Genomic DNA, 26,180 nt, shown 5'->3' with positions numbered 1-26,180 from the left:
CTAGAAATGAACCCTACTAAAACAAAATTAATAACAAACTCCGCAATGGCAGACATAAAAAAGATGATATTAGTTTTGAATATGTTCAGGAGTATACTTATCTAGGACAAATAATTGCTCCCACTGACATGATGTCCAAGGAAGACGACAAACGAATAGAAAGTGGTTGGAGAAAGTTCTGGTCAATTAAGGGAATAATGAAGAGCAAAACACTAAGCCGCAGAATTAAAAGAAACACACTTGACACGTGTATTCTTCCTTGCATTATGTATGGGTGTGAGTCTTGGACACTCACTGAAAAGCATCGCCTGAAGCTAGTAAGATGCCAACGAGCTATGGAGTGAAGTATGTCTGGAGTAAAGATCAAAGACAGAATCAGACAATCTGAAAAAAGGAACAAAACAAAAGTAACCGAACAAAAGTACTCTACCGCATTGATCACCAAAAATGGGGTTGGACCGGCTATTTGCTACGGTGTAATGAAAACAAGTGGAGCAAACAGGCTACTAAATGGTATAGAAGAGACAGCAAAAGAAAACATGGTCGCCCAATAAAAAGATGGGAAGATGAAATACGCCTCACTTTAGGACCATATTGGGCAAGGGTTGCAGGAGACAGAACACAGTGGATACAGTTGGAGGAGGCCTATGCCAAAAGCCTTACCGATTTAAGAGATATTATATAAACTTTTAAGAAATGACGTACAATTCGGAAAAGAAAGGCTATTATTATTATTATTATAAAATTATAGCTACATAATGTACTAAGGTTCTGTAGTTTATCAATACACTTACGAGATTATGAATTTAAATACCAACACACATACATATTTTGTATCGCTTAGATAAATCATAATTTATTTATTATACAAGTTAAAATAACAAATTTAAAAAAAAAAAAACCTACAAATTTGTCAGGTATGGAACCCTAAACTCGCACTTGAAACCTAGTTAAGAACACTCTCCATTAAATTACCTTTCAAACGAAACACAAAAACATCAAAATCAGTTCACCGTTTGGGCGCTATCATAGACACACAGACAGACACACACACATAGCGGCCAAACTTATAACACCCCTATTTTTTTAGTTCGGGGTTAAAAATAAGTTTTTTACGTTGTTCGGATTTTTTTATTTAACTAAAATCTTTGATACCAAAATTATATTTTTAATATTTACTTTTCACTGCTTCAGAAAAATATATACATTTGTATTTGAAAAAAATACATTAGACAATTAGAGCATAAAATTTTCATGGAGTGTATGATAAACCAACAATGAAAAGATCCGAAAGTGTTTTTTTATTTCAATTCATTTTCAACCTAAAAAAAAAACATTTTTCTTGGTATGTGGCTTTACAAATTTTTCTAAAAAATTTGACCTTTCCACACAAATCTTTGTGCAACCTGTTGAAAAAAGCTAAAATTAGACTCAAAGTTCCAAAATCCGTCTAAAAATTAATTTATTACCCCTTTTATATCAATATTATCTAAGACCATTTTTTTTTTCTTTTTTCACAAAAACATGTGCATTTTTGACCACATAAAACTTAATTTTTTCGACATCATAAATCTAACCTCTGTTCTATCGCTCGCTTGACTGACAGCAGTATGTGTGTGTACACAACTACTATAATCAATCCTCAAATTATCAGCTTTAGTAAATTTAACGAATGTTTTTTGGCCTGGCTCTTTCATTATAGGTACTTTTATAATGTACTCATAAGACGAACCTTATACAGACTAATAATAAAGCCTTAATTCCTTCTGAAAATGTCTTGTAGTCCTTCATACATTCGTTAAAGTAATCCAGACTAAAATAAACGAAAGAAAAGTAATTTTTTTTCTTATTCTTTATGAAGTGAAATTTGTTTTTGATTCTTTTCCTGAACAGGTTTTTGCAAATGCAATATAACTAAATAATTTCTGCGTTTTATTCTTTTTTTTTTTTGGAATTGTCAAGAAGGATTATGTACAATTGTAATTCGCACACACACGGTTGACAAAAATGAAAAAATATAAGAAAAAAGTATTATAAAGGCTTCAATGCACAGCTCATAGATCATAGATTTATTCTGCCTGGTTTAATACTCTAAAAGAAACTTTGTAGAGTAATGTAAGGTTTATTTTATTTTTACAAAAAAATGAAAGAATAAAATGAATATAGGTAGGTATGTATTTTTTTCCATCATTATGTACGCACAATTAAAGGTTTTCTTTATCTTTTTTAATGAAACTGTTTACTATAGTAGGTAAGTAGGTAAAAGTGTTTTCTCATTTTTATGTTCTTCATTATTTTTTAAATATCATTTTTTAAGTAAAATAAATAAGAATGTGTGTATTTGTTTGTTTTTCTTTTTAATTTTGTGTCAATTTTATCTTATTCTTTCTAGATGAATACTTTTAAAAGTATGTTGCCGTCTTATAAAAGACCTTTTTTTATTTAAAAGAATGATTTTATTTCGAAGAGTCATTGTAACCCAAATCATATTTAACTGCTTGACTGATTATATACAACGCGATATCAAAGAATAGAAATTTAAAAAAAAAATACAAAAAAAAAGAACGAAATAAATAAAATAAAACAATAATATGATAAAATCATCGAATAGATCACCATTCTGAAAGCATCTTTAGTCTACTCCCCGATCAATTATTTGGTAATAAACTTGTCATTTTAATGAAACAATTAGTAGTCATAATCATAATTATATTCTTCCATATTTCTTATATTAAATAAATAATCAAATCATATAATATTTTCAAATAATATATTTTATTAATATTTTCAAATAATATTTTTTTTTATAATTATAATATTTCTTATTTCTTTACAAAATGTTACAAAGGAATTTGCTTATTAATCATTTTATCAATATTATTTCAATTGTTCTAGAATATTCTTTGTATGCCACACGAGGCAGGATGTATGAACAACGAATATCGCAATTTTGCAATATCGACAAATTTGTTTTCATTAAAGGTGTTTCAAATCAAGTAAATCAGAGTGCGATTGATCATAAGTTGGAACAGTTGTAAATTGCTATATTCATTGGTCAATTCAATAATTAAATATTTTTTAATTGTATAATTATTTCAAAATTAAATAAAGTCAATAAAAATATTTTTTTTAAAAATATATCAACGCTCGTATTTTATTGGCGCAGTCGGTAGGATCCAAGTGAAAACGGGTCAAAATTAAAATATAGACATTTTTGTGTTATTGGTTGGTAAAATTTCAAGCGAATATTGGAATCCAGTCCAACAACTCGAGGGAATATCGAGAAAGCAGTAATAACGCACCGTTCACTGAAACACAACAATCGAGGGCACATCGTACGTTGGAGAATTGAATTCATTGGTTTCACGGATTCTGAATCTACGATTGTTGATATTATGGAGATATTTTACATGTAAGTCAAAATAATTTTATTTGCTTTGCTTATTGTATTTCCATGCCAAATAGTAATAATACATCCAAAAATCCAACTCATCCGACTCTCCTCAGCATAACTAGGGAATATAGTGAAACTGAGTTAGGTTTAAGTACGGCAGACCCTTGCCAACAATTAAAATATAATATTGAAAACGAAATTGAAATTTTAAATCAATCTATTAAAAATATAAATATTAAAGAAAATAATTTTAAAATGTCTCGCGAAGATTCTATAAATGTTATGGACTTGATAAAAGTTATGGTCCCGTTCGACGGTAAAGCTGGAACAGTTAACCGTTTTATTAGAAGTATAGATAGGATAATTTCAGCATTATCAGATAAAAATGCAAGCACCATAGAACTATTTACCGATTTAATAAGAGGAAAAATTATAGGAAAAGCTGATGAAATTCTAGTATCAGTAGGAGATCCAAGCGATTGGACTTCGATTAGGTCACATTTACTAACACAATTTTCGGATAGAAGAACACAAGAAACTATTTTAAATAAATTAAATTCAATATGCCAGTCAGGGAAAACATTAGAACAATATTACGCCGAAGTATGCGATTTACAAACGGCATTAATAAATTCAATTGATACTAGTAGAAGTACAGATTATAAAAATGGACAAATGGAGGTTTATTTAGGTATTGTTTTAAAATCATTTATAGCCGGTTTAAGTCACGAATTAGGATACATCGTACGTTCTAACAAACCAAAAGATGTAAAAGAAGCGTACGATATCGCATTAAATGAAATTAGCATGCAAAATTCAGTCAGAGATAGAAGTAGATTAGCATCAAATACAAGACAATCAATTCGACCACACGTTCCAATACATACCCCACACTATTCACAAAATCGACCGAATACGTCATACAACAATACTTACAACAATTCACCTATGTATCGACCCTCGCATCAACAACGTCCACCACCACAACAATTCAATAAACCAAATCCCTTTCAAAATCCTAACCATTATAAACCCATTCAATTTAACAAGCCAGTTTTTACCCAACCACACAACCAACCATCCACAGCAAAACCAAATTTACCTAATCCCACGCCAATGGACATAAGTGTACAAACGCGACAACCCAATAGACCACCATATTTTAGACCACCTGGTCCTCCATATACAAACAGAGAATTACACAATACTGAACAAAATGAATTACCAGACGACAATAATTACGATTACAACAATTACGATTACAACAATTACGATTACAACAATTACGATTACAAAGACGGAAATATTGAAGCAACAGTTGACGAAAATTACACACCAGAAATTGATGACGTAAATTTTCAATTTTCTTGCCCGAACCAAACGAAAAGCTAGAATTCAATATCCAGGGACACTTTTTACCCTATATTGAAATAAAATCATTCGGACAAAAAACATTAAAATTTTTAATTGACACTGGTTCTAGCAATTGTTTTATAGACCCCAAACACATTAATAAAGACGATTGTCAAATTATTAAAAACATACCCATTAAAACAGCGTTAGGTACTTTTGATGCAAATTTAAAAATCGAACTACCTATATTTAAAGAATTTAATGAAATAGGTACATTTCCCTTTTTCGTTAGAAAATTTCATAACTATTTCGATGGTGCGATAGGTAATGATTTGATAGACAGATTAGAAGCTATGCCACTCACAGCAAAAGTTCACAAAAAATTTATAACTAAATATGCAGAACTTCCAATTTTGGAAAAACCGTGTTACATGTCGAATAAAACTTTAATTGAACCCCACACTCGAATTTTTCATAAACTACCTGTAGATAAAGAATCAGGCGATATTTGTATATCAGAAACATACTTAAACAATGTTTTAATAATACCTGAAGGATTATACACAGCAAATAATTGGCATGCTATATTACCCGTTGATAATATTTCAAATTTTCAACAAACTATTTTTGTTGATCAACCATTAAAAGTAGAATCGCTAGAAAATTATTCCGAATTTAACATGCAAATAGGTAATATAGAACCGATGCAAGCTGATGAAAATATCACAAATTTAATCCGAACTGACCATTTAAATATTCAAGAAAAATCATTGCTTTTAAACTTGTGTACGGAATACGAAGATCTATTTTTCAAAGAAGGTCAATATCTTACATTCACGAACGAAATGAAACATAAAATCCATACAAAAAATGATATACCAATATACACTAAAAATTATAGATACCCATATATTCATAAACAAGAAGTTCAAGATCAAATCTCCAAAATGTTAGAACAAGGTATAATTAGGCCAAGTTTTTCTCCATGGAATTCACCTATATGGATAGTTCCAAAAAAAATCGACGCGTCGGGTAAACAAAAATGGCGTCTAGTTATTGATTATCGGAAACTTAATGAACAAACCATTGACGACAAATATCCTCTGCCTAATATATCTGAAATTTTAGACAAACTTGGTAGATGTATGTACTTTACGTCACTTGACCTCGCTAGCGGGTTCCACCAGATAGAAATGGACCCTAAAGATATACAGAAAACTGCTTTCAGTGTAGACAATGGACACTACGAGTACGTTCGTATGCCATTTGGTCTTAAAAACGCCCCTAGTACGTTCCAGCGAGTAATGGACAACGTCCTGAGGGATCTAATAGGAAAAGACTGTCTAGTTTACATCGATGACATAGTTGTATTCAGTGTATCTCTGCAAGAACATCTTGAAAAACTTACAAGAGTGTTCAATAAACTCCGGCAAGCTAACCTTAAAGTACAATTGGACAAATCATACTTTATGTCAAAAGAAATTGAATTTTTAGGACATTTGGTATCCATCGATGGTATCAAACCTAATCCTAACAAAATCGCAGCAATAAAAAATTACCCAATACCGAAAACTACAAAGGAAATAAAAGGATTTTTAGGATTGGTAGGCTACTACCGAAAATTCATTCACAATTTAGCAAAAATCACAAAACCACTAACATCCAAACTGAAAAAGGGTGCAGTAATTGATTTTCAAACTGATTACATTCAAGCGTTCGAAAAGTGTAAACAACTTTTAATGAACGATCCATTGTTGCAATATCCTGACTTTTCGAAAACCTTCAATTTAACTACAGATGCCAGCAATTATGCAATTGGAGCTGTACTTTCCCAAGGTGCTATAGGTAGCGATAAACCAGTTTGTTATGCTTCACGAACCCTAAACAAAACTGAACAAAACTATAGTACTACAGAGAAGGAACTTTTGGCTATTGTTTGGTCAATGCAATATTTTAGACCCTACCTCTATGGCCGAAAGTTTAATTTATTAACTGATCATCAGCCGCTTCAAAATATTTACAAAATGAAAAACACCAATAACAAACTAATGAGAATGAAAGATATTATAGACGGTTACGAATTCACACCTATTTATATAAAAGGTAAAACTAATGTCGTAGCTGACGCACTTTCACGAAATCCCGAATTTCACATAAATGAAAATAATAGCTCAAATCAAACTCAACACAGTGCAGATGAGGACAACTCTGACCTCATACCTATTTCAGAAAAATCATTGAATGAATTTACAGAACAAATAATATTTAAAATTGATAATAGAAACGATACACCAAAACGAATTTTAAAAGTTTTATTCAAAACAAAACATAGGCAAATATTTTCTTGTAAAAACTTTTCCAAACAAAACTTAATAGATATATTCAAACAGTATTTCTCGCCGAAGAAAACAATAGGCATACTCTGTAGCGATGAAATTCTAAAATTAGTTGAAGAAATATACACGCAATTTTTCAGTAATAAAAAATCTTTCAAGTTAATTAGATGTAAAACTCTTTTGGATGATATCGAAAACGAAGATATACAGGACTACTTAATCAAAGAACAACATGACAATAACAACCATCGAGGTATAAATGAAGTTAATTTAGAAATCAAACGCAATAGTTATTTCCCACACTTAAAAGAAAAAATCACAAAATATATTAATAATTGTGAAATTTGTCAAACACAAAAATATGACAGACAGCCCCTCAAATTAAAATTCGAACTAACCGAAACAGCAAAGAAACCTTTAGATATAATACACACAGATATTTTTCATATTCAAAATCAAAATATAATAACTATAATCGATAAATTTTCTAAATACGCTAACGCATTTATTCTAGAAACGAAAAATTCGATTGACGTTATTAAATCAATACGTAAATTCTTAAGTATACACGGTATACCAAGAAAATTAGTATGCGATCCGGGTCTCGAATTTAGTTCAATGATTTTTAAAGATTTCTTAAAACAATTTAAAATCGAACTCCATTATACGTCAACCGGTAACAGTACAGGTAATTCACCTATCGAAAGATTCCATTCAACTCTCGCAGAACATTATCGAATTCTGTATAATCAAAACAAAAATAGAATACCCCAAGATCTATTAGACGAAAGTATTCTTCATTATAATAACTCAATCCACTCCACTACTAAATTTAAACCTTTCGAATTATTTACTGGTAGAACATACAATTTTGATAAAGATATTACACCCAATAATTACCACGAGTACCTTAAAACGTATAACAAGCATCAAAAAGAATTATTTAAAAGACAAGAACACAAAGAAGCACAATTAAAAGCAAAAAGATTAGAAAGATTAAACGCTAATAGAGAAAACCCACCAGATATAGAACCAGGTGAAAACGTATTTAGACAGGGACTTAAGTATAATAAATTAAATCCAAAATTTCGAAAAGAATTAGTAGCCGAAAATAAAGTTGTTACTCTTAAATTACCAAATAATACTAAAATACACAAATCAAAAGTTAAAAAGAAACGTTCATTTCAGGTTACTCGTCCTCCTGACAAAAACATACTCTCAAAGGATAGAAATAATAGACCTGACGAACACACAAGGCATGGTCCCGATGAAGCTGGGCCAAGCAAAATTAGTTAAGGATTATATAAAATTAATACATATTGTAGATTTAGATACTTATAAGTTGACTTTAGAAAACATAGAAAATTCTTTGAAAATAGCAAATAACAACGATAATCTAGGTAGTATAAAAGAAATTAGTAACTTGAAATTTATCGAATTACGCAATAAATTTAAAATGTTATATCCCCACGTACGGACTAAAAGAGGATTAATTAACGGACTTGGATCAATTATCAAGGGCATAACAGGAAACATGGATGATACAGATGCACAAAATATTCAAAATTTTATAGAAGCAACTAAACTTAACGAACACGATTTAAATAATCAATTTAATTCACAAATTGCTTTAAATAAACAAATGATAGATCGATTTAAAAATATTACAAATTTCATTGATAATCAACAAAAAACAATTAGTGAAAATTTAAAACTTAACAGTAAAATACTCACTAATAAAATTCAAAACGAAGAAGAAAATTTTAGATACATGCAATACATTTATCAAGTAAATTACAATATAGATATGTTAACTAATCATTTAAACGACATACTAGAATCAATCACTTTGGCAAAATTAAACGTAATTTCTAAACAAATTTTACACCCTTCAGAATTAGAATCAATTCATTCAATACTTACAAATCAATCAATTCATATTAAAAATTCAGAACAAATTTACGAAATATTAGAACTTGAGGCATGTTTCATAGATAACAAAATTATATTCAATGTTAAAATACCTAAGTTTCACAATAGTTCATTCGAATTCATTCACTCAATTCTCACACCCATCAATTTTACAAAATTCATAGATAATCCATATCCTTACATTCTATACAATAAGCAGCAAATTTATTATCTGACCGAAAAATGCAAAAATATCGAACAACAGTTTATTTGTTCAAAATTTGACAAACAAGAAAATACTAATGATTCAACCTGTATTGGAAATATATTGAAAAGCGAAAAGGCTCATTGTTCGCTAACCGAACATACACAAATCCAAACCATATCACAACCTGAAGAAAATTATATACTGCTTATAAACATTCCTGAAACAAATATTTTAACTACCTGCGGATTTAAAAACAAAATAATCCAAGGAACATTACTGCTACATTATGTCAATTGCTCGATAACCATAAACGAAATACAATATACAAATAAATGGAATCAATACTGGGATTCTATATATCTCATACCAGTTTCATTTTCGAAAATCAACGCAACAAAATTGATTCAACCAATTAGTCTGGAAAAATTATCTAATTATCATATGGAAAATTACCACGCTATCGATTTACTACAAACAAAAGGACAACATAGAGATTACTTGCTTTTTGGTACCGTTACAATACTTTCCCTGATTATTTTTTATGGAACTTGTAAAATTTTAAAGAAGAAATTAAAGCCGAAAGAGTCAATCGAAATCAACGATCCCGCAAATGGTTCAAGTGCTCCGACAACCGAGTCCAAATTCAAACTCAATTGGTCGTCGCCCATTTAACGATGGGGGAATTATATTCTTCCATATTTCTTATATTAAATAAATAATCAAATCATATAATATTTTCAAATAATATATTTTATTAATATTTTCAAATAATATTTTTTTTTATAATTATAATATTTCTTATTTCTTTACAAAATGTTACAAAGGAATTTGCTTATTAATCATTTTATCAATATTATTTCAATTGTTCTAGAATATTCTTTGTATGCCACACGAGGCAGGATGTATGAACAACGAATATCGCAATTTTGCAATATCGACAAATTTGTTTTCATTAAAGGTGTTTCAAATCAAGTAAATCAGAGTGCGATTGATCATAAGTTGGAACAGTTGTAAATTGCTATATTCATTGGTCAATTCAATAATTAAATATTTTTTAATTGTATAATTATTTCAAAATTAAATAAAGTCAATAAAAATATTTTTTTTAAAAATATATCAACGCTCGTATTTTATTTCATAGTTAGTCGAGTGCACAAGTGCACGTAATTTTTTGTAAAAAAAAATAATATTTATAATTCAGGAAAATTAATTTACAATTTACCACTTCAAAAAATTTTTTTGTGTTAGAACTATGCAGGATTGTGATTATTAATTAAATGTTTTAAGAAATAATAACACGAAGTGTTCCAAAACCATCATATTGGAATGCCATAATAATAGGGTGACTAAATTTTACAAACAAAATTACCTGTGGCTTTTAGATCATTATCGTTTGTAATTTTAAGAATTACACGATAAATAATAGTCAATTTGAAATTTTTATAGGAACCAAAGTTTTCATTGTAGTTGTATACACTCAAATGTATACTCTCAGTACTTTTTCTTTAGAGAGAGCAAGTTTCATAATAACGAAGATATTTACGTTCCATATTAAAACTCATAACTGGCAGAACATTTTTTGTGTAAATACAACTAAAAAATTAAATATTTCTATCATATTTAAACAAAAAAATGCAGGGAAATTAAATTTTTGTTAATTTTACATTATTTAATTTTGGATACTATACCTAATAGTCAATCCCTACAAATTATAAATGTGAAAGTAAGAATGTTTGTTTGTTACGCTTTCGCGCAAAAGCTACTGAATGGATTTGAATAAAACTGTACAGTAATGTACCTCATAGATCAGACTAACACATTTATAAACGCACACTAATTTATAAAGATATATTTAAAAAAAATTTATAATTAAAAAATTTAATTTTATCTGACATTTTACTGCGCCCCATCTACGAGCATCATAAATTAAAGATTTCTGTAAAAATGGTTAACGAAATACAATTCGTGTTTTGATATACTCAATGAATTTTGACTATTTTTAACCCCCGAACTAAAAAAAAGGGGTGTTATAAGTTTGACTGCTAAGTGTGTGTGTGATTGCCTGTGTGTCTGTCTGTAGCATTGTAGGGCCTAAACGGATAAAGCGATTTTATTGTTTTTGGTATCGGATGAAAGGTAATTTAGTGGAAAGAGTTCATAGATGTGTTTCAAGTTGTCAGGGGTATTTTAAATTTTGTAAATTTCATGAGTACATTTAAAAAATTGAAGACATATTTTTTATGTGTAAACAAACCCTGCCCCTATTTCGACTGTTATCGAAGCTAGTACTTATATAAATCGATAACTTTCCTTATTTAGAGATAGCAAAGTGCTATAACGCTAATGGTATATCGGATTCAAAAAATGTACGAGCACTTTCCTTTTAGAATTTAATATTTTGTATTTTACTCTATGTCACTTTGACCTTCTCAATGCAGCTGCTTTAAAATACCTCATACATACTGAGTTTTCTGAAAATCAAGATTTGTAATCATACATAAACTCATTTTCACCCTATTTACAATTCCATTATCTTCCTCTTTTTGTAAATGGTGAAATGTTAAATAAAAATATATATTATGATATATATTTTTTAAATAAAACTACTACTAATAACTTTTAAGTTTTTTTGGAAAGTTTTCAAAATTCCCTCTAACCAATTTAGTTTATTAAAATAATATGTGTCCGTAGACCGTACTATTTTTACTATTAGTTTTTCTTTAACCAATATACTTTTTGTTTTGAAACATTTTACGATTAAATGAAAATATAAATTGCATACCCAAATCAATTGATAAATTTAACTTGAAACAAACCTGAAACAAACAATGAAAAAATTAATTAATTTTTTTTGAAAAAGTTAACATTAATGAACATTTTCTTATCTTGTTAATTCCAAAATAAAAGAACAAAATGTTTTTACATGATAATAATTATAAAATAAAAAAAAAATCATAATGTTTGATAAAATAATAAAATAAATATAAAAAAATTAGTAAGACATTTTTATTTCACGATGAAGAGTGGAGAACATCTTCATTAACATTCACTTGTGTTTGTGTGTTGGCGTAAAATCAAGTCATTAAAAAAAATTAATACCTCTGGATAAAATAACGTAAAAACATATAGAGAGTAATAATATTATCTTAAAAATGAATGAGGATATCAAGATTTTATGGATGAATGATATTATGATCTCTTTAATGACCTTAATATCATAAAACAAAATCATTAAAAATAATGATTTTGTAAACAAATCACTGAGTTCAGTTGATAATAAATTGATACAGCTATTCTTTATTATACTAAGCCTATTTTATTAAAAAATTATTATCGAAAGTAATTAATTAATATACTCATTCATTTAGTGAACGTATTTTTGATTATGATCATCAATGGAATATTATATTTTGTTCTTTTTTGGTTTTAAAGAGAGAATATTTGAATTATTGTATTTATTTTTTTTTTCAATTAATTTTCTTCATTTTTGTAATTTCTAAAATTGTAAGTGAGCAACGAACTTTTTGTCTCCTTTTCATTATAAAATCAATTTGAATCTTATATATGGAATAATATTTGCAGATATAAGACTGTCAATCTATGATGACTATGAAAAGTAAGAGCAAGAACGCATGCAATATTAATTTTCATTAAAATGATGGGAAAAATAGATCACTTAATAATAGCCAGAAACTAGAGAAATTACCCTTTTTTACTAGAGATAAATTATAAATTCTAATTCGCAAAATGATGAAATATTACTAAAAAATGAACTACTGTTAAGTCTTTTTTAAGTTTTAAATTTAAGTTGCAATGACTAGCTATGGTCGAGTTATCAAAAAATGTAAATTGAAATTATCATTAATAATACAGTCGAATTAGGGTCGACCCTCATACATTTGTTTGTTTGAATGAAAATTTGTCTTTTTCTTTTTCTTTTTCTTTTTCTGTTTTTTTTTTTTTTTTTTAATTGTTGATGTTAACAAAAATAACCCCTACCCTTAATAGGTTGCCTAAAAAGTTATGGCCAAGACTACTTATAAAAGTGAACAAAGAGGCAATTCTAGTTAAGTTGCTGCATATTTTTTATTATTTTTTATTTCGAATAGATCAAAAGTCGTTAACCTAGCCAGTCAGCGAAATATTTTACTGTAGTTAGTTTTACTAAAGGTAATCTTGACCACATTTTTCTATGCATGCCGTTGTAGAGATATTAGTTAACGATTTATATTTCTTTTATTCCGTTAAATAACTTTTATTCGGTTAGCAGATGCACGAAGGTCGATCTTAATTCGGCTCTTAGACTATAACCCATCACAAAGATTTAAAAAATAGTTTCGCATAGAAGCCACGAAGCAGGATAAAATTCTTTATACACGTATTCCTATTTCTTATTCCTATTTGATAAGTTAAAAAATAATGTTCTAATTTTAAACTTGATATCTTTAGAATTTTGTAATGATCAATCAATAAAGATACTTCCATCGTTTAGTATACCGCAGTCTTAACCTATCTAGAGATAACGAAGTGTCTATATTATCTGATATTCAAATTGGCATCCAAATTGTTATAATTCTTACATAATAAAAAACTAATACTAGCAGAGTTGCTTATATATATTTTTTCAGTAATTGTCAATATCCTGTAGATTTTTCAACATACGTGTACTAAAACTTCAAAAATAAAAGTACAAAAATGATTTTGAAACATGCTGTTCATGAATGCAACCATTATAATCCACATCATCAACTTCCCAAATAGTAAAAATTACTTTCGCGCCTAAAACATTGCAAAATTAATTAATTTAACAAATTAATTATTTAATTTTAATGAACACGCGCTATGTATGCAAGAAGTCCAGAGATCAACATACGGTGTAATTTTTTAATTATGAAAGTTCATAAAATCCAATTCTATTCGTAAACATTTTTGTAAATTTAAGTTTTACAGAAAAAATGATCAAAGCATAAATTATGGTTTAATTGATTTCCTATAACTTTACTATAAAGATCAAAATTTCCATTAATATTAAAGAAAAATTTCAGGTTTTATTTTTCATCTTTCTTCAATTTCTATGCAACGCTTTTTTGAGAGGATTGGCACATTTTGTTTCTTTAGATCCATTTGGTCTGATCAGGAAACCTAAAGACACATCCAATTTAAATTTTCGAATTCAATACAAGAACTTCCAAACGGGAAGTTGAAAATTTTACATACTATAAATAACCTTTTTTTGTGCTTGCTTTTTATCCAGCATATTTTTACTTTTTTGTGTATGTGAAAAATGAGAAATATAGAACAAAATTTATTATTTGGATCAATTCACCATTGTACATATTGTACGTATTATTATTATGGATGCGAGCAAGTACCGCCAAAAACATATTGCTCATAGAAAAATGTAGATTGTAACACACTCATACGACCTCCAACACCAAATTCACATTGTATTTGAAAATTCTATTTAAACAAACCTTTTCAAAATTAATTATAGGCCAATATCTAGTCTGGAAAAAAAATCAGGACCCGATCTGCATGCCTTTTGAATCCCCGGCTAAAAGAGAGAATCCCCAGACAAAAGAGTTATAAATTTAGCGTGTTTGGGTATCTGTGTGTGTGTTAGTCTGTGGCATCGTAGCTCCGAAACGGTTCTAATTTTTTTTTTAAAGAAAACTTCATCGAGAATTTTCTTATTTATGTTTCAAAAAACACAAAGCAAAGCAAGAGAGAATAATATCCAAACGGCTAAGCAGATTTTCTTGAAAAAATAGATAAAAACATTCTCGATCAAAACACTTATCAAACAGAAAAAAACGGTTCATCCGTTTTAGAGCTACGATGCCACAAACGAATCGATCAGATCTGATTTTAATATATATCAGTATTGGGATTCGAAATATAGTGATACTTTGGAAATTATGATTTTGGTAATTGTTGGACTTTTGAATAGATTCTTAGTAAAATTTCTGCATTTAAATGAACAACGGTGTCCCATAGTGTTACATGGTTTTGTAAAATAAATCATCAAAAAATAGATTAACGGAAAATATTGGCAATATAGCTTCCCTAGAAATATAATAAACTCACTTGAGAATTCAAAAATGATTTACAAATTCGAATCTTAATACTTGATTGTTATGGAAAAATAACTGTTGGAAAATTTTAGATAATTGATCAATTATCGTAAGTTTAATAGGAGTGGCCTTACAGCCAGAACCCTGAATGTTCCTTTCTGCCTTAACATTTAAATACTTTTCAGTAAAGTACGAATTCATTGAGATGTTATATCTTTGCAAGATTGTGTTTCCAATACCTTGGTTTCAATAGCGTACTACTGTTTTTAACCCCCGAATAAAAACTAAAAAAAGAGTTGTTATAAAATTGACCGCTATGTGTATGTCTGTCTGTGGCATCGTAGCGCCTAAACGGATGAACCGGTTTCATTTATTTTGGTTTCATTTGAAAAGTAATTTAACAGAGAGTGTTCTTAGTTATATTTCAAGTGCGAGCTTAGGGTTCCAGTGCACTTTGGAAAAGACATAATTTTAACATATAAATAATTACTATGGAAGTGAATGGTCAAATAAACCTTGCTCAATTCATTTCGAAAAGTGAAATTTTAACATAACTAGGTTATTCACAACAATTCAAAATAACAAAGTCAACTTAAATACTTCAATTTTAATTAAAATATTTCCAATAATTTGTCCCAAAAAATGATAGCTCTCTAAGTATCCTCTTCATCTCATCTGATGTCCTTGAACATCACTTTGATATTGATTTCAGAAGGAGTGTTATAGGTTTAAAATGTTTATCTGTGCGTCTGTGTGTTTCTCAGTGGCATCGTAGCCCCTAAACGGTCGAACTGACTTTATTGTAAACATTTCATAGCAAAATTTCCAAAAATATTTTTACAAGAAATAAATCGCATTTGCCGGGGGTTTTTCAAATTTTGTAAATTTCACTTGTATAAATCCAAATTGGAAGTGTGGATTGAAGCAGTTTAAGGGTGTATATAGAGGTATTAATATGTACCGGAATATTGTACAATGTATAACCATATGGTAACATCATTTTCTATACCATTGCATCATGGTTAATACATAGGAACGCTACATATCAACCTACTTCATGTTGTAATATGAACATACAAGCAGAGCAGAAGCATGCATTGTGATTTTGAAATATATTTTAAAACCGTTTCCGTTTTTTGTCCTTTTTTTGGGGAAATAACAAGACGACGACGAGGATGCATCTCTATGAAGTTAAAAGATTTTGTTCTTTTTTTAGTGAAGATATTTAAACTATGATTTACGAAACTGCACATATTAAGTTATCAAAATGTTGTAGGTACAAGCAAATTCAAAATTTACAAAGGACAATAAATTTGAGACCGTTAACGCATCCACCGTGAACCTTTGACTGTATTCTATATCATAATCATTCATAGAAAAATTTTCGAAATAATCCATCTAGATTCCAATAGACTATTTTCCTCTATATGAGAAAAAATGTAAAAATATATGAAAAATATATTATTGAAATAGCTCAGACAACAAAAAAATCGGAAAATGTTAGTATTTGTTCATAAAATAACAAATTAAATTTTAAAATCCAATTCAAAGTTTTCAGGTAAAAAAGTTTAAATTATACACAATTATACAAATTTTTGTTACATTTGTTTACATAGCCAACTGACACCATGACCACACAGCAATTAATCATCATTATTCGAGCGCTTTTGTCAAATTTCGCACGAAATTTAATAATGTAAAATTTAATTGCATTTGATTGGTATTTTTCGGTTGAATAAAAATTTGGTTTTTATTAGTGGTTTATAAGACCTATTGAATCTAATTGAGACATTTAGATGAAAGAGGTTAAGTTTTTTAAATTTTTTACCATATTTTAAGCTCTCAGCCAATATAAAGGGTGTTATCAACCCTGTAGAGTAGTTTCAAAGCAAACGATTTATTAAAAGACTACATTAATTAGATTTTCTTTACCTACCCGAGCACAATGAAAATATGTGAAAGGGCTGGGTTGATATAAATTTTATTTATTGATAAGTTTAATGTTCTACTTGACATCACTTTCACAGAAAACAAATGTAATTTTTAACAGTGGGTAAAAAGTCATTTTTATTAATAAATTGGAGGTGGTGGGTCATGGCGAACCCACTAATATTAATTTTCCAAGTCGGTTTCCTGTTATATGATTTCTCATTATACTCACAAGTTTGTCCTTCTTAAACATGTTCTTTAAATATTCGTGCATTAGAGAAAATAAAAGCATCCACAAGCGGTATGCTAAGGGTCTCGATTGCCACCGTCAATTCAAGCCACATTAATTACACAAAAATTAATTTAGCTTGTACCGGACCAAATTAACTATAAAGATAGCCCAACAAGAACAGGATACTGTGATAGACTTCTGATCTCGAAGTTTTTGACATTGTTTTAATGAAAGGTCTTTTAGAAGAAATTAGAAACCTTACCTTAGTTACATTAATGAAAAACTAATGTTAAATTTAGAAAATCATTATTTTCATTATTTTAAGTTTCTATTTATTCAAATATAAAGTATTTTATTGAGCTTATATTAATAATATGATCATTGAAGAGTTATAAATACACCTCTCATATCATAAATAATATGAATAATGTATATTCATATTATTATTTATTCAATGAGAAAAATCCCAAGTGGTATTAAATATAATTCAATATTTTGTTGCATACAATACATGAATGATATTATATTAGGATATTGCATTATTAATAACATATATCAGTGGTTTAAAATATCATATTACAGAGCTATATTGTATAGAAAATATGATACATTTATAAATATGCTTGTATTTATATTGAATGTATCAACCAGGTGTTTGAAAAGCTTACATTCATTACATGCAAATAAGTAAGCGGTGGTTTTTCTTAAAATACGAAACATACTATTCTTAAAATAGTATGTTACGAAAACGGAATGGAATATTAAAAACCGTGAAAAAATGTATACGCTCATTTTTAGAGGGAATGAAAATACTTTATTCAGTATTTTTATGCGCTGACGTCTTCATAGATTAAACAGTCAAACAAAGGCAGATTTTGAAAATGTCCAGTTTTACATATTTTCGTGGTTTCAAGGCCTTAATATCCGAATCAAACCTTTTCAATATGATGTCTGTGCGTGTGTGTGTACGTATGTGCGTATGCTCGTTTGGATTATTTCGCCTCGATTATCTCGCGAACCAGTTATGACATTTACACGTGACTGGGCTTATTCAACGCGTAATCGCGTATTTAAGAACTGAAAGGACTACAGGGGTCGCACTGGCGCGACTTCATTACCACACCGACTATGTAGGTACTGCCAATTTATTGGTATTGTTTTATATATTCTCAGGTTGAAAAGTTAAAACCAAAAAAGTATTTCATCATCACACTCTTCAAATAATAATAATTTATTTTAAGAATTCTTTTTTACATTGTAAAAATAAAAAAATAAACAAGTATTTACTACACAAAATATGTAGTTTCATTTAAAAAACAATGTTACGTCCCTTAATATAAACAAACTTCTACTGTATATTCAGTCCTCCTTAAAATGAGCCAATATATGTTTTCGTGGGAAATTTAAAATCACCCTGCAGATATGAAATGGAATATTAATCGTTATAGCCAGTAATAATGAGGAAAAAATCGAAAGGTATATATCCATACAAAAGCTGTATGCTTCACTACCACTTCAATATCCAAATTATTTTGAGCTAACTTTCCGTGTAATTTGAATGGCTCAAAATAAATGTTAAAGAATGTTTATAATAGATGTGGGAAAATTTTTGAGGTGGTTGTCATTAACCGTTGCGTGAAAGAATATCAAGCATCACAAAATTAAACAAATATTTTCATCAGTTGTTTTAATCATAAATGTTTAAATAATTAACAGAATTGTCAAATTTTAAATTTAATTCATCCAAAATAATGAGCAATGCTTATTATTCATGGCATGAAAAACATTAGTCATGTTTCATTCAATGATGATTTATTTTATAATAATTGTTAAACGTTCAATGTATGATTAAGTCACCGTTTAAGAGCTTAGGTGATTTTAATTTAATTTTGGGATACAAAAGTTTCCTTTTTAATAATCAGTATTATAATCATTTTAAAAAACTATATAAACATACAAAGCGTTTTAAAATTTAATATCTGTACTTTATCGAAATTAGAACGGTAGCTGTAAAAATAAAATTTACTTGGGAAAAATTTCAAATTTTGGAAAAATTCATGTTTTAAAATTTGAACGAGAATATCTCTGGTAATGCTTACCTAAGCAAAAAAATGATGAGTAAAGAATAAGGTTAGACAAATAACGATAGGAAATTTTTGTAAATTTTATGTGCTTCAACTTTTTTAATAAAAACTTCTTTTTTCCTAATATTAATCGAAAAGTTCGAACAATTAAAGATCATCATTTTTTTGCTGTCCTTCATTTTTGGACAACCTGTAGTTTAACTATAAATGGTTTATTGAAAAAAAATTTTTAATACTTTTTAATATAGTAGTTCTGTGTTTATTATAAAATATTTAATTATTTCTATTTTCATTTAAAAAATATTTTACGTTTTTTATTTGTATGCTGGCTCACTGATTCACGTTCTTTGATGATGTTCAGGTTATTTTGTGAGAGTGATCTTTGTACATAAAACAAAGTAAGGCTACTTAGTCCACTTATTATAACTCAAGAACTCCTGAACCGATATTAATGATCTCCGCTTTGTCGGATTTGTCAGCGCCCAACCCGGATATCAGAATGCAGGGGATGAAAGCTTGTGTGATAATCCGTCTTTTTTGTACGCACTACTAAAACCAAATATAACTGACAAAGCTACATTGTCAGAAAATCACCTAGGCTATATTTTTTTCTAAAAATTTATGGCAGGGTATGTGAAGCCCTCTATGAGACACACACACAAGTGAGAAAATACGATATCCTTATTATTTAGTCACTAGCGTACGGTTTATTATCTATAGTACGTGCAAATCTATGGCTACAGATTAAATGAATTATTTTCTTCATAGACCAATCCTTAAGGCCCGAAAATGAGTTGATTCTCTTATACGGACTTACCTCAAATTCTCACAAAGAAGTAGGCTGTAAACTTCAAAAAACCTCACATATACTTCGAAAATTAAAGTTTTAACAGATGTTTTGTTTTTGTTAGGCAATATTGAATACTGAAGCAAATTTATACTATTAATAAAAGATATTTTAGGGCGCACAGACTAAGAAAAATCTATGTAGATCCACTTTTTGGCCTTTTTTTAAATTAAATTTAACTTTGTAGTCGTTACATAAAAATTATCAGATTAGGGAAAATAATTTATTGAAGGGATTAAAACCACAAAGAAACTATTTAAAAATTTATTTCGAAAAACTAAGTTGCGTCGAAGTACTGGCAAAAGAAATTAAATAATTCATATCCCAAACACACAATTGTAATTTATACCACTTAAAGATAAAAATATTATAAGAAATAATATAAGACAAAAAGATATTTTATAAGAAATGAACGAAGCTTTTTACCCGTTCGTACACCTTGTAAAGTGTAATTGTAAAGCTTTATTAAATATTTAAAATAGTAGAGTGCTTTTTCACATATATGTACAGAAGTAATACTTTCATAGATTTATAATATCTACCATGCCTTTAGGTATTTCTGGAATATGTTCTATTCATACCAAGTTTTAGATATTACAACATTCAATTAGAGTTAAAAACGATGAATTATTAAAACTATATTTATTTGTGTATATTTAATAATCATGCAAACCGAAAAGACCAAAATGTTACTTTTTATATCAATTGGATAAATATTTATGCGGGTAGGTGTTAATAATAAGGCTTATTTTCGAGTATAGGCACAAAATGTAAAAGCTGTAATAAATAACCTTATATAATTCCTGATGGCTTTTTCGTCTATACAATTTGAAAATTCATCGATGCATCGAGTTTCATTTGAAAGACATTAGAAGTAGTTACATCTGAATAATTCGAAAACTATTATAAAGTAAATAAAAATATATGTATAATCAATCGTCGATAGTCAAAAAAAAAGGAAAAAAAGAAAAGGAAAATCGGTTCAAGGCTTTACATATCAAGTACAACAAATTTTGCTCCAATCTTATGAAGTGACGCCCAAAAGTAGATTTTTAACGGCCTTCAAGAAACTACCATTATTAGATTGAACTGAACTATGAATTTTTTTTACCATTAGTCCAAAAATTAAAATATTTGATGCCCATATTTCGAGAACTTAGTTCATTTTAATCTGCAGCCTAAATCTACTACTTTTTCTTTGTTATAAAATAATTCTCTTCTAGTAAATACACGCCCTAGTAAGTGAGTACTTTATGCATTTTGAAAAAAATGGTTAAAGCTGCCATTCTTTTTTAACGTAAAAATTATCCTGAGAACTTTTAATTGAGTATTCAATTTTTTTTGGCATGGCTATCAGAGCTCCAAACTATAATACCATAACTCATAATGGATACAAAATTGGTGTAGTAAATTATCAAAAGAGTTTTAATATCTACTTTATGGCTTATTCTAAGTATTTGATAGCATATACGATTAAAATTCTGTCTAATACCTAAGCACATAGAATTCTGATTTTAATGTAAATTAATGAGTTCTCTAAAGTTTTATTCGAATCACAACTACAGAATACATATATACAGACATATTTTACTCAAACATGCTAACTAGTATGAATGTATAATTTAATATATAACCACAAAAACCACCTTAGTTCAAACAATGTTGTAACAAGCATTATTTATGAACATTTTTAACGCTTCAACTATTTTATTAAATCAATATTACAAACAGTCAAATATAATTATTATTAATATTATTTATTAATATAATAAATCATTTATATTATCTAAATCATTTATTTATACATATTCAATAATATATTTTATTATTGTTAATTAGCAAGCAAAAATAGGGTAAACTGTTGTATCTTGGCAATAATATCACTCTGGCCCTTGTATGATATTATAATCTATGAGTCAACGACTATATCAAGACAAAGTTTACATTTCAATCAGTCAATTAAAAAAGCAGTTGAAGCTGTTACTGGACGCGAGGGAGCGTGGATGAGGGAAGAGAGTCTAGGAATATTTATGTTTCAATCACATTTCTTTCTAAATTTATGTTCCTTAAGGTTGGTATATTTGGTGGAGGAAGGGGTAATTCAAGATTCGAGAAAAATATAAATATAATTTTTATCGATAGTTATTTAATGTTTAACATGTAGTGTAGGAAGAAAGTATAATGCCATAAATAGAGATAATTTTCATTGTAATATTATAACAATCACTACAAAAAGTACAAATGTAAATTATGATCAAAAATACGACACTGTCCCATATAGTTTAAAAATTTGAACTCACATGGACCATTTGTTATTACTCCTTCGTATAGAGGAAAATATATATAGATAAATGGAAATTTATGTTTATTATAGAAAATAATTATTAATAAATTTTCATTGTTAACATATTTATAATAATCAATGCTTTTTTTTATTTAAACTGTTTAAATGTGAAACAGTTTAAATAAAAGAGTTTTATTTTAAATAAAAACAAACGTACATACATTTTAAATATAAATATTATATAAATCATTTAAAAATTATTACAAACCATTTGATAAATCACCTCAAAACCAAAGAATATTTTAAAAGTTTTAAAATCAATTAATTTTCATAAATACAAATTTATTTTATTTATTAAAATAAAAAAGGGCAAGAAGTGTCGAGGGACAGTTTATGTAAATTACAACGAGAAATTTAATTTGTTAAATTGTGAAAAAAATCTGTTGTTGTGGATGCATTTCGATCTTCTGAATGAGGAGCGGGCACCGTAACCATAAGACCACAGCCCTGTCTCTTGGTTATCTGTCGATTTTTCTCATTAACGAACTGGACTTTTGGAATACCAAAACCCTCTTGGATACCAAATTTTATTCAAATGGGACTGAAATTGTGACCGCTAGAGAGGGTAGAGACATATAAACGTATAGAGATATACATGAGCATATACATATTACATTCAATAGATTTCAAAAATAACCATCGTTAAATCGTATATATATATATATATATATATATATATATATATATATATATATATATATATATATATATATATATATATATATACTATATAGTATATCTCTAATTTTTTACATCTATTATGGTGAATCGATCAACAATTGAAGAATTTTTTTCAAAATTGCATCATCGCTACCAAAGCAATAGTTCCCCTTCCTTTTGAGGGAAAGATTCATTTTCTTTGGAGGAAATACGCTAAAAATAAATAGTTTACAAGAGTATAGACGATGGAAATTTGAAAAATCTTATTTTCAAATTTTATTGTAGTTTTTTACCAGCAATAATGCTTACACAAGACATAAACAAAACCATTTATTAACCGACTCTAAACTTAAAGGAGAAGGTTATCAATTCGGCTGTATTTTTTTATGCGTGTTACCTCAAAACTTTCGACTGGTTGAACCGGTTTTAATGATTCATTATTTATTTGAAAGCTGGTGCTTTCCGTGTGGTTGCATTTCATTTTGGTCCAGTTCTGACAACGGCATCCATGAGAAAACCATAAAAGTCTTAAATTTGCATTAAGTATGCACGACAAGAGGACGAATAACTCAATATCACGCCAACCGATTTCGATGATTCTTTTTTTAGTGACAAATTAGTGTATTAGTGTATTAATTTTTTTACCTAATCAATTTACTATTTTCTCATAAGCACTGTCGGTAGAAATAGGATTACCATGCATTCGATTATTAATTGGACGCCATGCAAAAATTTTTTTTGTCAATGTTAACTGTCAATCAGAATAGATACCGATTACACTTTGGTGTGTGTTCCGATTGGCATTTTCTTACAATTTTCTGGTGCAGGTGAGCATAGAAAGCGTACGTTATATGTATAAAAAGGTTGTGTAGTTCATTCTACAGGCAACCGGATCCAATCTTAAGTTACTTAATGTAGTTAATTCTACATTAGAAAAAAAAGCAGTTAATTCTTCATAAAAAAAGATTTTCTTCAGCTGAATAAGCACATTGTACGTTCCAGCATATACATTTTAATAAAACAGAAACAAATGTATTACTAAGTAATAGTTATATTACAATAAAAATGAACATTAAATGTCCATTATATTGTATTTGTACTCCAGATACTCGAGAATAATATACTTACACATAAATAGTTAGAATTTATAACACTCTTTTTGTTGAGTTTTGTTCAAATGAAATGAATAGGTACCTATCCTATCCTATCCTATATATTATATATATATATATATATATAGGGTAAAATACTATGTTGTTCTACAACATTGTAAAATTTTATAACTTTATATGTCATAATAAAACTTTATGGTTGTTTCGTTAACTAAACCAAAAATAATATTAAAATTCTATGTGATATTTTTTATCATAGATATACAAAATATAACTTTCGAGGAAGTTTAAATTAAGTTAATGTAAAAGTCTAGAAGCTTTTTTAATACAGCATTAAGAGTGCATACGGTATTTCAAAAAATTTTCAGTGTTTGTATAAAATTCTATTAATATGCACTAAAAAGTGAAAAAAAATGCGTATTCTTCTGAATAACAAACAATAATCAAAATATTTTATAGAGTTCTCCCAGTTAATCAAATTATTACGATAATATAATGTAGTTACAATTATTGCTATTTTTGGAGTCGGTGTCAGTCAAGAAAGCAACTGTGATAAAACAGTTTTTTACATTAACTTGGATGACACCGACTCCACAAACAGCAATAATTGTAACTTCTTTATATTATCGTAACAATTTAAGTAACTTTTAAGTAGTATATTTCTTATTTCATTTTACTTGGGAAAACTCTAAAAAATATTTTTATTATTGTTTGTTACTCAGAAGAATACGCATTTATTTTTTACTTTTTAATGCATATTAATTTGTTTTGGAATAGTTTTTCTTTTGAAGTCGGTTTTTTTTTGTTAAAATTTTTTTATTTTTTTATTTTTAGTGAAAATGAAATACATTAACTAATTTGTCGCTAAAAAAAAAAACATAGAAATCAATTAACTTGATATTGAATTATTCGTCCATTTGTCGTGCACATACTCAATGCAAATTTTAAACTTATATGCTTTTCGCATGGATGTCATTATCAAAACCAGACCAGATTGAAATGGGACCACACGGAAGCACCCTTTCAAATAGAAAAGGAATCATCATAATCGGACCACCCAATCGAAAGTTCTGAGGTAACAAACATAAAAAAATTTCCAATTTAGAACCTTCTTCTTTTTTGTTTGAGGTCGGTTAAAAATCATTTTTTTTTATGGAAACGGTGAGAAAAAAGATTTTCTTCAATTTCTAATAAAAAAATTTCATCATTGCTACTGCAGTTTTAATTCATTGAAATTAAACTCAGTTATTTAAGTAGAGAAATGAATTGAATAAGTGAAGCAGTTTGAGAGTTACAAATAAATGTATTTTTTAGAGCACCCCTTTTTGTTTAGAGCTAGAAGTGTACGTTTTATAAATAAATAAAATGAGATTGACTTAAATTTGCATTTTCTATAACTTGAATGATATAATAATACGGCTACATACAAAACAACTCGGTTCTTACTACTCCGGCAAAACAACTCGGTAGAAAAACGACTCACCCGAATCACTTTATGAACGCAATCACAGAAAAACACCCACAGCCCCTTGCTTACTCGATCGCAATAAAGGCATGGTCAACTTGTGGACCTTTATGATGGACATATTCAATAATTAACAAATAAATAATTCTCAATTTGCTTAAGATGTAATTTCTAGTAAATTTCTTGTATGTCTCTAGACAGACAATACATAAAATTATAATCCTATAAGTT

The 26,180-nt window shown here is 28.2% G+C and overlaps 1 protein-coding gene across 1 annotated transcript in view; it reads right to left on the bottom strand.

Moving 5' to 3' along the window:
* Window positions 1–11,981: 11,981 nt before the first annotated feature.
* LOC123305283 (neural-cadherin-like) overlaps window positions 11,982–26,180 on the bottom strand; it is a 573,352-nt gene continuing 559,153 nt past the window's right edge. Inside the window, exon 11 of the mRNA XM_044886960.1 lies at window positions 11,982–12,018. Coding sequence (XP_044742895.1) covers window positions 11,990–12,018 — 29 coding nt within the window. The 3' untranslated portion in view covers window positions 11,982–11,989. The remainder of the gene's footprint in view (window positions 12,019–26,180) is intronic.

The sequence above is a fragment of the Chrysoperla carnea genome, chromosome 1 (genome assembly GCF_905475395.1).
Source record: "Chrysoperla carnea chromosome 1, inChrCarn1.1, whole genome shotgun sequence".
NCBI lineage: Eukaryota > Metazoa > Arthropoda > Insecta > Neuroptera > Chrysopidae > Chrysoperla > Chrysoperla carnea.
Note: the sequence above shows the minus strand (reverse complement) of the source record. Positions and strands in the feature narration are given on the sequence as shown.